We start from the raw sequence: 14,464 nt of genomic DNA, 5'->3' as shown, positions 1-14,464 counted from the left end.
GGTGTACCCAATACAAATTAATATACCATATTATTCTTTCTTTCATTTTTAGTGGCTAAGGAATGAGTGGACATGCCGGCAGGTGACAATGAACATTTCTGGTGTACCAAAGAAACACATTTATCTTTAGGAGGACTAAATGGGTTCCATTCCATGTGCTTTTGGCTGCAGTTCCGTCATGTACTCACATTTTAAAGTTTAAAATATTTTACCAATTGTTGTTGCCTTCATTTCTTGTTATATATATATATATATATATGAAATATATTGACTGGGCAGTGCTATATGGCATCAACATGTATTTCTGTGATTTTACAAGATAAACAAATGTTGGTATTTTTGATTTAAAAACATTTTATGGGTATACATGCCGCGGTGGGTGAGACCGGGCAATTAACATTTTAGTGTTCCAAACAAACAAACGTTCACAGTCGGGAGGTTTAAATGTGTTTTTAGCTGCAGTCCCCTCGCGTGCTCGCAGGGGGGCAGTGCAGACGGGCGTCTGTCCATGGTACTGAAGGTTGAACTCGGAACTGTCCACGCAAGTGTTTTCTCTCCGAGGTACTGAGTTGGTGCGAGTCACTGGGTCTTTCTTGCCGGGCTGGCCGGGGGATGGAGGCCAAGTTCTAGAGGCACGCTCGAGCGCTCCATAAAACGTCGCCACGAGAAGCTGGCGATGTCGACGAGGAGGGGGAGGGGAGGGCATTAGTCTGAACCTAAGGTAAGGCTTGATTTCTCTCTGACAAAGACGAGGCACCAAGCGCACTATTTGGCTGGGTTTCCGTAGGCCCGGTACTTGCATTAAGCGGCGATGACGACGTGGTGTCGGTCGACCCACTTTTCAGAGCCACGGGCGAACCATTAGCGTTTGGTCGCGAGGATGCTTTTCAAGCGACATGTATTGCTGCTGATGCAGCGGCAACAATGGCGACTACGTGCCAAAAGCCGTTCGAGTTAATAGTTTGTCACCGAACGCGCTGGTCCGCTATGGTTTGGTCTGTTTTAAAATTGTATTTATTTATTTAGCCGCGTATGAGTGAAGAATACCGGGAACAGCTCGCGCTGGAGACGGGCCTGCTTGGGACTGAGCACCCAATTTCTCTTTAAAGTCCTATTTGGATTGGGACCGTGTGGAAAATGTTATGTTTCGTTGCAATACTTGAAAACGAAATAGCCCCATTCACTTTCAAACATTCTTTAAAACCCGTGACCCAGTATAAACAAATGAAAAAAATGTGTTGTAAGTGCTGTTTTGCACGTTCAGAATTATACATTCAAGAAACATTCGCCACATGAAATTCAATCTTATGCATGACCGTGTGAATGCAGAGTGAGTCAAGCACTAACGCTATTCGGCATATTAAACGAATACTGGGTATTCTCAAAAATCTCACTTGTCAAATACAAATATATATATATATATATACATATATATTCCCCAGTGGTTTTAAGTGCATTTAGAGGTGTCGCAAACTGTATAAAAGTGTGTGTGTGTGTGGGGGGGGGATTGTTTTCACGGTAACATTTTCTAGTTTAAGAAAAGTGTGAGTGTAGATCCCTTTTGTGTGGGTGTGGGGTGTTAAACCACCCACTCCTCCACGGATGTGACGCTCTTGTGAGCGTAATAGTGCAAAATGGAAAAATACACTCACACAGAACTACTCTTAAAATACTGACGTCTGGCGAAAATTCGAACTGCAGCCCGGATTGGTTGCCACTCAATCAGGGCACATAAAGAGAAAGACAAGCTTTCACAACCACATCCACAACAGCAATATGAGGGAATTGAACCAGAAGTGTATGCACGGAATTCAAGCGAGTGAACTGTGAAACCATCAGTGACTTGGTTCTGAAAGATGAGGAAAAGAAAAAATATATGTCATGGTACCACGCTCTTCTTCTTTTCCTTTCAGCTTGTCATCCTTTACATGTGAGCCAATCTCCTGCAACTTCCTCTCTAACACCAACTGCCCTCATGTTGTCCCTCACTCCATCTATCAACTGATCTTCCTGTAGCTCTTGCCTGACAGCTCCATCCTCATCACCCTTCTACCAATATACTCACTATTTGTCCAAACCACCACCATGCTTATATTTAAGCAACATTTTTGCTCATCAGGTCAGCCCGTGTTGTATTTTTTTGCACTGGTCTTTTGTGTTTTCGCATTGAGGTGCTGCGGGTCGCAGCTCTGGTTGTGGTCCCAGCGGAACTGCGAAGCACACGTAACATCGGCGACAAGAGCTGATCCGCTAGTACATCTTGTATAAATTAGGAAACGCGCCTACAATTATCTAATTAGTTCACGGATGTTAATTTTAAATGTATTAAGCGATGGAGCGATGTTAGGGATTATGTCACAACACAGAATGAACTAACTTCAAATTCAGAAATGGCCAATAAAAACAGAAAAACATTGTACTTAAATGTTTTCCTGGAGGATGCATTTGGGATTAGCCTTTCTTTTTCTTTTCCTTTTGGCTTGTCCCTTTAGGGGTTGCCACAGCGCGTCATCCTTTTCCATGTAAGCCTATCTCCTGCATCCTCCTCTCGAACACCAACTGCCCTCATGTCTTCCCTCACGACATCCATCAACCTTCTCTTTGGTCTTCCTCTCGCTCTCTTGCCTGGCAGCTCCATCCTCATCATCCTTTTACCAATATACTGACTCTCTCTCCTCTGGACGTGTCCAAACCATCGAAGTCTGCTCTCTCTAACTTTGTCTTCAAAACATCGAACCTTGGCTGTCCCTCTGATGAGCTCATTTCTAATTTTATCCAACCTCGTCACTCCGAGAGCGAGCAACATCTTCATTTCCACCACCTCAAGGTCTGCTTCCAGTTGTCTCTTCAGTGCCACTGTCTCTAATCCGTCCATCATGCCTGACCTCACCACTGTTTTATAAACTTTGACCTTCAATTCCTCTGCTTTCCAGTGCATGCCTCCATCTTTCTCACTGTTCCGCCACTTGCTCCCTGCTTTTACTGCAGATCACAATGACATCTACGAACATCATGGTCCACAGGGATTCCAGTCTTAACCTCATCTATCAACCTATCCATCACCACTGCAAACAGGAAGGTGCTCAGGACTGATCCCTGATGCAGTCCCACCTCCACCTTAAATTCATCTGACAAACCTACAGCACACCTCACCACTGTTCTGCGGCCCTCGTACATGTCCTGTATTATTCTAACATACTTCTCTGCCACTCCAGAATTCCACATGCAGTACCACAGTTCCTCTCTGGGTACTCTGTCATAGGCTTTCTCTAGATCTACAAAGACACAATGTAGCTCCTTCTGATCTTCTCTGTACTTTTCCATCAACATACTCAAAGCAAATAATGCATCTGTTGTACTCTTTCTAGGCATGAAACCATACTGTTGCTCGCAAATACTCACTTCTGTCCTGAGTCTACCCTCCACTACTCTTTCCCATAACTTCATTGTGTGGCTCATCAACTTTATTTCTCTGTAGTTCCCACAGCTCTGCACATCACCCTTTTTCTTAAAAATGGGCACCAGCACACTTTTCCTCCATTCCTCCGGCATCTTCTCACCCGCTAGAATTCTGTTAAACAAGCTGGTCAAAAATTCCACAGCAACCTCTCCTAGATGCTTCCATACCTCCACAGGAATGTCATCAGGAAGTATTCTTTCTATCTATTGCACACACGACTGGCACCAGTCAACACATCCATCCATCCATCCATTTTCTGAGCCGCTTCTCCTCACTAGGGTCGCGGGCGTGCTAGAGCCTATCCCAGCTGTCATCGGGCAGGAGGTGGGGTACACCCTGAACTGGTTGCCAGCCAATCGCAGGGCACATAGGAACAAACAACCATTCGCACTCACAGTCATGCCTACGGGCAATTTAGAGTCTCCAATTCATGCATGTTTTTGGGATGTGGGAGGAAACCGGAGTACCCGGAGAAAACCCACGCAGGCACGGGGAGAACATGCAAACTCCCCAGTCAACACATTTTCATCTCTATCCTTAATCACCCTAATCTGCTGCACATTCTTCCCATCGCTATCCTTCTGTCTGGCCAACCCATATAGATCCCTTTCTCCTTCTTTAGTGTCTAACCTGGCATACATGTCATCGATGCCTCTTGTTTGGCCTTTGCCACCTTTACCTTTGCCCCATGTCGCATCTCCATGTATTGCTTTCTCCTCTCCTCAGTTCTCTCAGTGTCCCACTTCTTCTTAGCTAACCTCTTTCCTTGTATGATTTCCTGTACTTTGAGGTTCCACCACCAGGTCTCCTTCTACCCTTTCCTACCATAAGATACACCAAGTACTCTCCTGCCAGTCTCTCTGATCACCTTGGCTGCCGTGGTCCAGTCTTCTGGAAGCTCCTCCTGTCTACCGAGAGCCTGTCTCACCTCTTCCCGAAAAGCTGCACAACACTCGTCCTGTCTCAGCTTCCACCACATGGTTCTCTGCTCTGCCTTTGTCTTCTTAATCTTCCTCCCCACCACCAGAGTCATCTTACACACCACCATCCTATGCTGTCTTGCCACACTCTCCCCTACCACTACCTTACACTCGGTAACCTCCTTCAGATTACTTTCCACCTGCTCTCCTGGACACACAATATATCAAACTTTCTCCTAATCATCATGGCAACCAACTCCCAACTTTTCCTGTCATAGTCCCAACATTCAAAATCCCCACATTGAGTTCTAGGCTCCATGCTTTCCTCTTCCCTTTCTGCCCAAGAACCCGCTTTCCACCTCTCCTTCGTCTTCGACCCACAGTAGCTGAATTTCCACCGGCGCCCTACAGGTTAACGCCGCCAGTGGCGGACTTTGTTAACCTTGGCCACGACTGATCCGGTATGGAATTCTTTGGATAAACGCTCATATTTATTTGGAAGGGTTTTAAGCTGGATGCCCTTCCTGACGCAACCGTCTGCATTTATCCGGGCTTGGGACCAGCCTACAGTTTTCACTGGTTTGTGCCTCATAGGCTTGCATTTCATGGTACCACGATACCACCCGAAAGTGTGGTATCTACTAAGTGTCCAATCAGGAAATGTTAAAAAATTGTTTTCTCCCCCTTTTTACATACAAATATTTACATTTCACTTTCCAATTTCTTCTGTGTCCTCGCTATTTAAATACATCACCGAAGTCTTGTAAATAATTTGTAAACTATTCTGAAGATCACTGTCTTAATCAACCATTTCATAATTATTTAATACCCTTGATTTAATGAGCTTCTAAAATACACTATATTGCCAAAAGTATTCACTCGCCTGCCTTGACTCACTGTGACAACCGCTTCTTAATCAATAGGGTTTAATATGACATTGGTCCAACCTTTACAGCTATAACAGCTTTAACTCTTCTGAAAAGACTTTCCACAAGGTTCAGGAGTGTTGTTTCGGGAATTTTTGACCATTCTTCCAGAAGTGCATTTGTGAGGTCACAGTGTCATGTTGGACGAGAAGGCCTGGCTCTCAGTCTGCGCTCTAATTCATCCCAAATGTGTTCTATAGGTTGAGGTCAGGACTCTGTGCAGGCCAGTCAAGTTCATCCACACCAGACTCTGTCATCCATGTCTTTATGGACCTTGATTTGTGCACTGATGCACAGTCATGTTCAAACAGGAACGGCCATCCCCAAACTGTTCCCACAAAGTTGGGAGCATGGAATTGTCCTAAAGCTCTTGGTATGCTGAATCCTTCAGAGTTCATTTCACTGGAAAGAAGGAGCCAATATTGTGGACAATTCCATGCTCCCAACTTTGTGGGAACAGTTTGCAGCTGACCTCTTCCTCTTCCATCATCACTGTGCACCAGTGCACAAAGCAAGGTCCATAAAGACATGGATGAGAGAGTTTGGTGTGGATGGACTGGACAGGCCTCCAGAGTCCTGACCTCAACCCGATAGAACACCTTTCGGCGGAATTAGAGTGCAAACTGAGAGCTAGGCCTTCTCATCCAACATAAGTGTGTGACCTCACAAATGCGCTTTTGGAAGAATGGTCAAAAATTCCCATAAACACACTAAACCTAAACCTTGTGGACAGCCTTCCCAGAAGAGTTGAAGCTGGTATAGCTGTAAACAGTGGACCATTGTGATGATAAACCCTATTGATTAGGAATGGGATGTCACTTAAGTTCATATGTGAGTCAAGGCAGGTGAGTGAATACTTTTGGCAATATAGTGTATATCAATTTAGCTTGACTCTTTTGTTTCTTTATTTATGTTGTTCCATAGCGCCACACCTTTCACTAATATACTCATTGCCATCACTTTGGTTCTTGGAATTTCAAAGACTTTTGTACCTTTTAAACTGTAGTTGTTTCCTCTTTTTTCCAATATTTATTGGTAGTATATTTTTATGAGCCATGTACATTGTAATATTTTTAAATCAGCTAAATCATTGAATTTCAATACATTATATTTCGTAAATAATGGGTTTGAGGTATTGCAATGGCAACTGTTACTAATGATTTTCATAGCTCTTCTCTGTAAAATAGATATAAGTTGTATATACGTTTTGCATGTTGATCCTGAGAATTCTACACAGCAGGTCAAGTATGAAACAATTATTCTGTTATATAATGTTATCAATGCAAATTTGTTTAATCTGAATTTTACTTTATGTAATACCGCTATGGCTTACACTATTTTCTCTTTTATATAATTTATGTGACTTCTAGGTAAGACATCCATCAATCATGTTTCCTTTGGGATTGCATGATTCCTTTGATATGCTGTGATGCACTAACGAGCATTACAGTCCCCACTTAAATTATTAGTTTTTTTGCTAATTCACATGCACTTGATATAGTTTTCAAGTTCTACTTTGTCTTTATATGATTGTTCCGTTGGTTTTTACAACCCCAATTCCAATGAAGTTGGGACGTTGTGTTAAACATAAATAAAAACAGAAAACAATGATTTGCTAATCATGTTGAACCTATATTTAATGGAATACACTAAAAAGACAAGATATGTAATGTTCAAACTGATAAACTTGATTGTTTTTAGCAAATAATCATTAACTTAGAATTTTATGGCTGCAACACGTTCCAAAAAAGCTGGGACAGGGTCATGTTTACCACTGTGTTACATCACCTTTTCTTTTAACAACATTCAATAAACGTTTGGGAACTGAGGACACTAATTGTTGAAGCTTTGTAGGTGGAATTCTTTCCCATTCTTGCCTGATGTACAGCTTCAGCTGTTCAACATTCCGTGTTGTATTTTACGCTTCATAATGCGCCACACATTTTCAATGGGAGACAGGATTGGTATGCAGGCAGGGCAGTCTAGTACCCACACTCTTTTACTACAAAGCCACGCTGTTGTAACACGTGCAGAATGTGGTTTGGCATTGTCTTGCTGAAATAAGTAGGGGGGGTCCATGAAAAAGACATTGCTTGGATGGCAGCACATGTTTCTCCAAAATCTGTATGTACCTTTCAGCATTAATGGTGCCTTCACAGATGTGTAAGTTACCCATGCCATTGGCACTAACACAGCCCCATACCATCACAGATGCAGGATTTTGAACTTTGCGTCCATAAGAGTCCGGATGGTTCTTTTTCTCTTTGGCCTGGAGGACACGACATCCACAATTTCCAAAAACAATTTGAAATGTGGACTCGTCGGACCACAGAACACTTTTCCACTTTGCATCAGTCCATCTTAGATGAGCTCGGGCCCAGAGAAGCCGGCGGCGTTTCTGGGTGTTGTTGATAAATGGCTTTTGCGTTGCATAGTAGAGTTTCAAGTTGCACTTACGGACGGATGTAGCGCCGAACTGTATTTACTGAGATTGGTTTTCTGAAGTGTTCCTGAGCCCATGTGGTGATATCCTTTACACATTAATGTAGGTTTTTGATGCAGTGCCGCCTGAGGGATCGACGGTCACGGGCATTCAATGTTGGTTTTCGGCCTTGCCGCTTACATGCAGTGATTTCACCAGATTCTCTGAACCCTTTGATGATATTATGGACCGTAGATGATGGAATCCCTAAATTCCTTGCAATTGTACGTTGAGGAACATTGTCCTTAAACTGTTCGACTATTTTCTCACACACTTGTTCACAAAGAGGTGAACCTCGCCCCATCTTTGCTTGTGAATGAAATGAGCAATTCAGGGAAGCTCCTTTTATATCCAATCATGTCACCCACCTGTTCCCAATTAGCCTGTTCACCTGTGGGATGTTCCAAACAGGTGTTTGATGAGCATTCCTCAACTTTCTCAGTCTTTTTTCCACCTGTTCCAGCCATAAAATTCTAAGTTAATGATTATTTGCTAAAAACAACAAGGTTTATCTGTTTGAACATTAAATATCTTGTCTTTGTAGTGTATTCACTTAAATATAGGTCGAACATGATTTGCAAATCATTGTATTCTGTTTTTATTTATGTTTAACACAACGTCCCAACTTCATTGGAATTGGGGTTGTAATTGAGCAGCATGACGGGTGAGAGGTTGCCTCACAGTTTTGAGTTTCGGGGTTTGCATGTTCTCCCCGAGCTGGCGGTAGTTTTTAGCAGGTACTCTGGCCTCCTCCACCATTGCAAAACATGCTTGTTAGGTTAATTGCAGATTCTAAATTGTCCATAGGTGTGAGCGTGAGTGTGAATTGTTGTTGTGGTTTGTTTTCAATATATGCGCTTTGACTCATGGCAACCAAGGAAAAAGGTTAGCTAAGAAGAAGTGGGACACTGAGAGGACTGAGGAGAGGCGAAAGGAATACATTGAGATGCGACACAGGGCAAAGGTAGAGGTGGCAAAGGCCAAACAAGAGGCATATGATGACATGCATGCCAGGTTGGACACTAAAGAACGAGAAAAGGATCTATACAGGTTGGCCAGACAGAGGAATAGAGATGGGAAGGATGTGCAGCAGGTTAGGGTGATTAAGGAGAGAGATGGAAATATGTTGACTGGTGCCAACAGTGTGCTAGCTAGATGGAAAGAATACTTCGAGGAGTTGATGAATGAGGAAAATGAGAGAGAAGGAAGAGTAGAAGAGGCAAGTGTGGTGGACCAGGAAATGGCAATGTTTAGTAAGGGGGAAGTTAGAAAGGCATTAAACAGAATGAAAAATGGAAAGGCAGTTGGTCCTGATGACATTCCTGTGGAGGTATGGAAGCATCTAGGAGAGGTGGATATGGAGTTTTTGACCAGCTTGTTCAATAGAATTCTAGCGCGTGAGAAGATGCCTGAGGAATGGAGGAAAAGTGTGCTGGTGCCCATTTTTAAGAACAAGGGTGATGTGCAGAGCTGTGGGAACTATACAGGAATAAAGTTGATGAGCCACACAATGAAGTTATGGGATGGAGTAGTGGAGGCTCGACTCAGGACAGAAGTGAGTGTTTGCGAGCAACAGTATGGTTTTATGCCTAGAAAGAGTACCACAGATGCATTATTTGCCTTGAGGATGTTGGTGGAAAAGTACAGAGAAGGTCAGAGGGAGCTACATTGTGTCTTTGTAAATCTAGAGAAAGCGTATGACAGAGTACCCAGAGAGGAACTGTGGTACTGCATGCGGAAGTCTGGAGTGGCAGAGAAGTATGTTAGAATAATACAGGACATGTACGAGGGTAGTAGAACAGCGGTGAGGTGTGCTGTAGGTGTGACAGACGAAGTTAAGGTGGAGGTGGGACTGCATCAGGGATCAGCCCTGAGCCCCTTCCTGTTTGCAGTGGTGATGGATAGGCTGACAGATGAGGTTAGACTGGAATCCCCGTGGACCATGATGTTTGCCGAAGTAAAACAGAATATCTGCGATTGGCTGGCAACCAGTTCAGGGTGTACCCCGCCTCCTGCCCGATGACAGCTGGGATAGGCTCCAGCACGCCCGCGACCCTACTGAGGAGAAGCGGCCCAGAAAATGGATGGATGGATGGAAACAGAATATATGTGCATGAATGAGAGGGGTGGTGGGGACGAGTGAGGCTACAGGGAGACGCGATAGCAAGGGTGGAGGACTTTAAATACTTGGGGTCAACCGTCCAGAGCAATGGTGAGTGTGGTCAGGAAGTGAAGAAATGGGTCCAAGCAGGTTGGAACGGGTGGAGGAAGGTGTCAGGTGCGTTATGTGACAGAAGAGTCTCTGCTCGGATGAAGGGCAAAGTTTATAAAACAGTGGTGAGGCCACCCATGATGTACGGATTAGAGACAGTGGCACTGAAGAGACAACAGGAAGCAGAGCTGGAGGTGGCGGAAATGAAGATGTTGAGGTTCGCTCTCGGAGTGACCAGTTTTGATAAAATTAGAAATGAGCTCATCCGAGGGACAGCCGAGGTTCGATATTTTGGTGACAAAGTTAGAGAGAACAGACTTCGATGGTTTGGACATGTTCAGAGGAGAAATAGTGAGTATATCGGTAGAAGGATGATGAAGATGGAGCTGCCAGGCAAGAGAGCTAGAGGAAGACCAAAGAGAAGGTTGATGGATGTCGTGAGGGAAGACATGAGGGCAGTTGGTGTTCGAGAGGAGGATGCAGGAGATAGGCTTACATGGAAAAGGATGACGCGCTGTGGCGACCCCTAAAGGGACAAGCCGAAAGGAAAAGAAGAGACTCATGGCAACCTTTCCATTCATGACCCTAATGAGGACACATGCTATGTACAGTATAAGTCCTCACTGTGTGCACATACTCACAGTATTTGTGTGTACGTGCTAACAATGCAATACAAAGTTTAGAACAATAGCGCATTAATTACATTACAGTTCACTGACCTTCATGTTGATGTTGAATGTGGTAAAAGATGTGTTGCTATTCGATCTCACGTGTTTGATGACTTGACATCTATGATAGGTTAGCCTGTACAACTTCTCTCATGTACATGTGACTGTAATATGCTAATGTCCATCCAGATGAGCCAAGACACGACAGAGACAGGAACACGAACCCGCTCCAAAGGCATTCGAGGTCAATATTGAGCTTTTTTTGAATATCACATTTGCCCGTGAGTGAGTCAGTTGTTTTAGAACAATAGTAAAGTTGCAGTAAAATTTGTGTTTTAACAGTTTTTTTTTTCCAGTATTGTCAGAACTCTCAAGACATGACATGAAGCATGAGCTGAGGTGAGTGATTATATTCCTCAGCAGATTCAGTGATGCTTGTGAATACTTGATGGTGATGGTTACGATTTTGTTGTTTGTCAGTAGCAGTTGTCCAACCCCTGGGTGTGATGGCAAAGGTCATGTCAGTGGAAGATACTCAAGGCATAGAAGGTAGGAGTGGATAGCAAGTATGACACATACTGTACAGTGCTTTTGGTACATATTATGACAAATCTAACAAAGGCAGTAAAGAGTCATTATGAGACATTATGTAATGTCTTAGTACACTGGGATGTCCAACCGTGAAGAAGAGAAAGCTGGAGGAGGCAGAAGCTGAGGAGAACCAGTCTTCCCCCAAGAAAAAGGGTCCAACCGCCTTAATGGAGGCAGAAGACTTTGCCATACACAACGAAGAGGACGAGGAAGAGAAGGAGCAAAAACAGGAGAAAGAAGAGGACAACCTCAAAGAAGAGGAAACTACAAACAGCAGACCAGAGTCAATAAAAAGTGAGTCAAAGCATATTAAAGAGGTAGCTGGTTCTATCTTTGTGTTGTGTGCAGTCCCATTTTGCGGCCATAACACGATTCAGAACTAATCCTGACTTTTAAAATACATTATAGAATAAACACTATGTGAACTTTTGATTCACAGACAACGACTGCCTATTGATAAAAGAAGACACAGTTGTAGCGGAAACAGTTGTTTGTGCTACAACTAAAGATGAAGAGAATATCAACTTGGAGAAATTGGCAAGAGAAGAACAACTGTCTGATGACGATCAAAAGAAAACGGATACTACTCCGGAAAACAAAGTCAGACAAGAGACAGCAGAGCGCCCTCAAAGAGACTTTGAGAGAACTGAGATTGAGCAGGCAAAAGACAACGATGATGAAGAAGAAGCAGAAGAGCAGGTTGAAAAAACAAATGGTTTTATAGGGGACAGGGAAGTGGAAAGACAGACAATAAGCCAGGAAAACTCTGATCACCAGTATTCCACTGGACATTACATCCATCATAAGGTCAATGAGTCAACACAGGAACAGAGAAACAGAGAGCAGAAAGAAGAAGAGGCGGAGGGAGAAGACGACCAAGAGAGATACCAAGAGGTCGATACCCCTTACTGTATGAGTCCACATAGTCAAGGATCTCAGGAGTCTCTTGAGGAAGAAAAGGTCTGCACACCCATCACTGAGGAAGAGGCGTACGAAGCGCAGCAGGAGAGAGAAGAGGCCAAGCAGCAGGGGGGAGCAGGCAAAGTGGAGGAGGTAGAGGTGGAGGATGAGGATGAGGAGGAGGATGAGGAGGAGGAGGAGGAGGTTGAGGACCAATGCTCCAGCAAAGCCTCTCCGGCCACAGTGGTGATAGAGGTACGCTCTGAAGAGGAGGAGGAGGAGGAGGATGAAGAAGAAGAAGAAGAAGAAGAAGAAGAGGAAGAAGAAGATGACCATGATTGTATCTCAGAAGGCTCGGGGATCACCGACGATTCTGAGAACTGGGATATGACTCGAGGGAACCTGGGGCTGCTGGAGCAGGCTATCGCTTTGAAGGCGGGTGAGGGGAAGGAGGATCAGGAGGCTCAGAGCTCCCAAGACTACCAATCGTACAACAGCCCCAGCAAAAGCTCAGAAGCTGTGGTCCGACGCAGCGCTCACTACAGCAAAGGTAGCCTCCGCTTGTCTTTTACGTTTACTCTATGCAGAACATAGACACATTGTTTTATGTATTTTGATGCCATTCTGATATAATCCCGATTGTGCTACTCCCTTTGAATCTACATCCATCCATTTTCTGTACCACTTATCCTCACTAGGGTCGAGGGGATGCTGGAGCCTATCCCAGCTATCTTTGGGCGAGAGGCAGGGTACACCCTGAACTGGTCGCCAGCCAATCGGAGGGCACATATAAACAAACAACCATTGGCACTGACATTCACACCTACGGGCTATTTAGAGTCCTCAATCAACCTACCACGCATCTTTTTGGGATGTGGGAGGAAACCGTGAATACCCGCAGAAAACCCACGCAGGGACGGGGAGAACATGCAAACTCCACACAGGGATGGCCGGGGATTGAACCCCGGTCCACAGAACTGTGAGGCAGACGCGCTAACCTTTCGTCCACCGTGCCGCCTCCTTCTTTCATAATAAAATGCATTTGTAAGATAAAATGTCACACAATTTAAAATACAAAATAAAACATTTTCTTCATTTCGTTCCTGTATCAAACAAATCATGCGAGTGACAATTGCTGTTGCGACACCGAATGAGACGGACCAAAGGTAGCAACAACTTGACCTTTCTTTCTCGCATTTTCCCTCATCATTTTACTTCCCTAAGCTCTAGACAGCTTTGATTGTTTTGAGGTTTGCAGACATGATTGCAAAGTCCTCTAGGGTCACATCAATAAATTCAATCCTCCCCCCAGAGAGAGCGAGCAGGTACCAATCGGCCGGAGGAGGGAATATTTCTCTTATCATTCGTAGTTACCATAGTCCCTTGCTGTTGCCTTGTTGCCTTCATTTATTGCTGATTCAATGCATCGCTGATTTTTTATTTTTTTATTTTTTTTTAAAGTTCAGTATAATACAGTTACTCACATGCTCATGCTCAGTTTAAATGCTAAATTATTTAAATGTGGCAGCAATGACTTACAGAAGGTCAAAAGGGCTCTTGTTCTTGGCAGAAAAAGAAACCTTACTGAACTCATGAAGTCACCAGATTGATTGAAGATGCAAAGGACATGACAGGAAAGTAACTGCTTAAAACACAGGCCACAGTCAGAGTTCTATGAAATAAATTCACAAATACCAACCTTAGCCCAATAAATAGTTCATGCATACACTCGTAACAATATCGACAGGAACAAATGCAAGAACTTTTAGCTTGATTTTCACCAGCTACACTAATGTAGTTTACAGCATCACAGCAATGAATTCTGGGTACCCATAAATGCTTTTTGTTCACTACTTTGCCAGGACCGTCAGTGTGACGAACGGTGTATGTGGTTAACCCAGGAAATTGCCTGCTCAAACCATGTCTACATAGGCTGTTGTTCATGTCCTTCAAGCTGGGCATGCCCAATAGGCGTGTGTGCGTGCGTGCGTGCGTGCGTGCGTGCGTGAACATTTATGTAGTAATATAACAAGTAATTCGTTGCTACTTCGTGGACTTCATTTACTGCGGGGGGGTTTCTGGAATGTAACTGCCGTGATAAAAGAGGGTTTACTGTATATTAATCAGAGGTGGGTCAAGTAGCCAAATATTGTACTCAAGTAAGAATGCTGTTACTTTAGAATAATATGACTCAAGTAAAAGTAAAAAGTCATCCTCCAAATAATTGAGTAAGAGTAAGTAACTACTCAAGTCCTGAGTAACTGGTATTTTTAAAAATTTATTTAAATCAGAGCATGAAGGTCAA

At 43.8% G+C, this 14,464-nt stretch overlaps 1 protein-coding gene and 1 long non-coding RNA gene across 10 annotated transcripts in view; one reads left to right on the top strand and one right to left on the bottom strand.

Annotated features, from left to right (window-relative positions):
* LOC133486504 (uncharacterized) overlaps positions 1-14,464 on the bottom strand; it is a 35,121-nt gene that overhangs the window by 14,670 nt on the left and 5,987 nt on the right. The window lies entirely within an intron of this gene.
* Positions 495-14,464, top strand: part of myt1a (myelin transcription factor 1a) — a 35,744-nt gene continuing 21,774 nt past the window's right edge. For 3 of the 9 annotated variants that reach the window (XM_061791720.1, XM_061791692.1, XM_061791662.1), the window contains exons 1-6: positions 495-721; positions 10,858-10,912; positions 11,025-11,067; positions 11,149-11,217; positions 11,330-11,553; positions 11,699-12,709. In XM_061791720.1, coding sequence (XP_061647704.1) covers positions 10,858-10,912; positions 11,025-11,067; positions 11,149-11,217; positions 11,330-11,553; positions 11,699-12,709 — 1,402 coding nt within the window. In that variant the 5' untranslated portion in view covers positions 495-721. Of the gene's footprint in view, positions 722-10,857; positions 10,950-11,010; positions 11,068-11,148; positions 11,218-11,329; positions 11,554-11,698; positions 12,710-14,464 lie in introns of those variants that run through there. The other 6 variants (XM_061791737.1, XM_061791681.1, XM_061791672.1 and 3 more) reach the window with 5 other exon arrangements.

This window comes from Phyllopteryx taeniolatus, chromosome 1 (assembly GCF_024500385.1).
Source record: "Phyllopteryx taeniolatus isolate TA_2022b chromosome 1, UOR_Ptae_1.2, whole genome shotgun sequence".
NCBI lineage: Eukaryota > Metazoa > Chordata > Actinopteri > Syngnathiformes > Syngnathidae > Phyllopteryx > Phyllopteryx taeniolatus.
The sequence above is the reverse complement of the archived record's forward strand: the minus strand, read 5'-3'. Positions and strand labels throughout refer to the sequence as shown.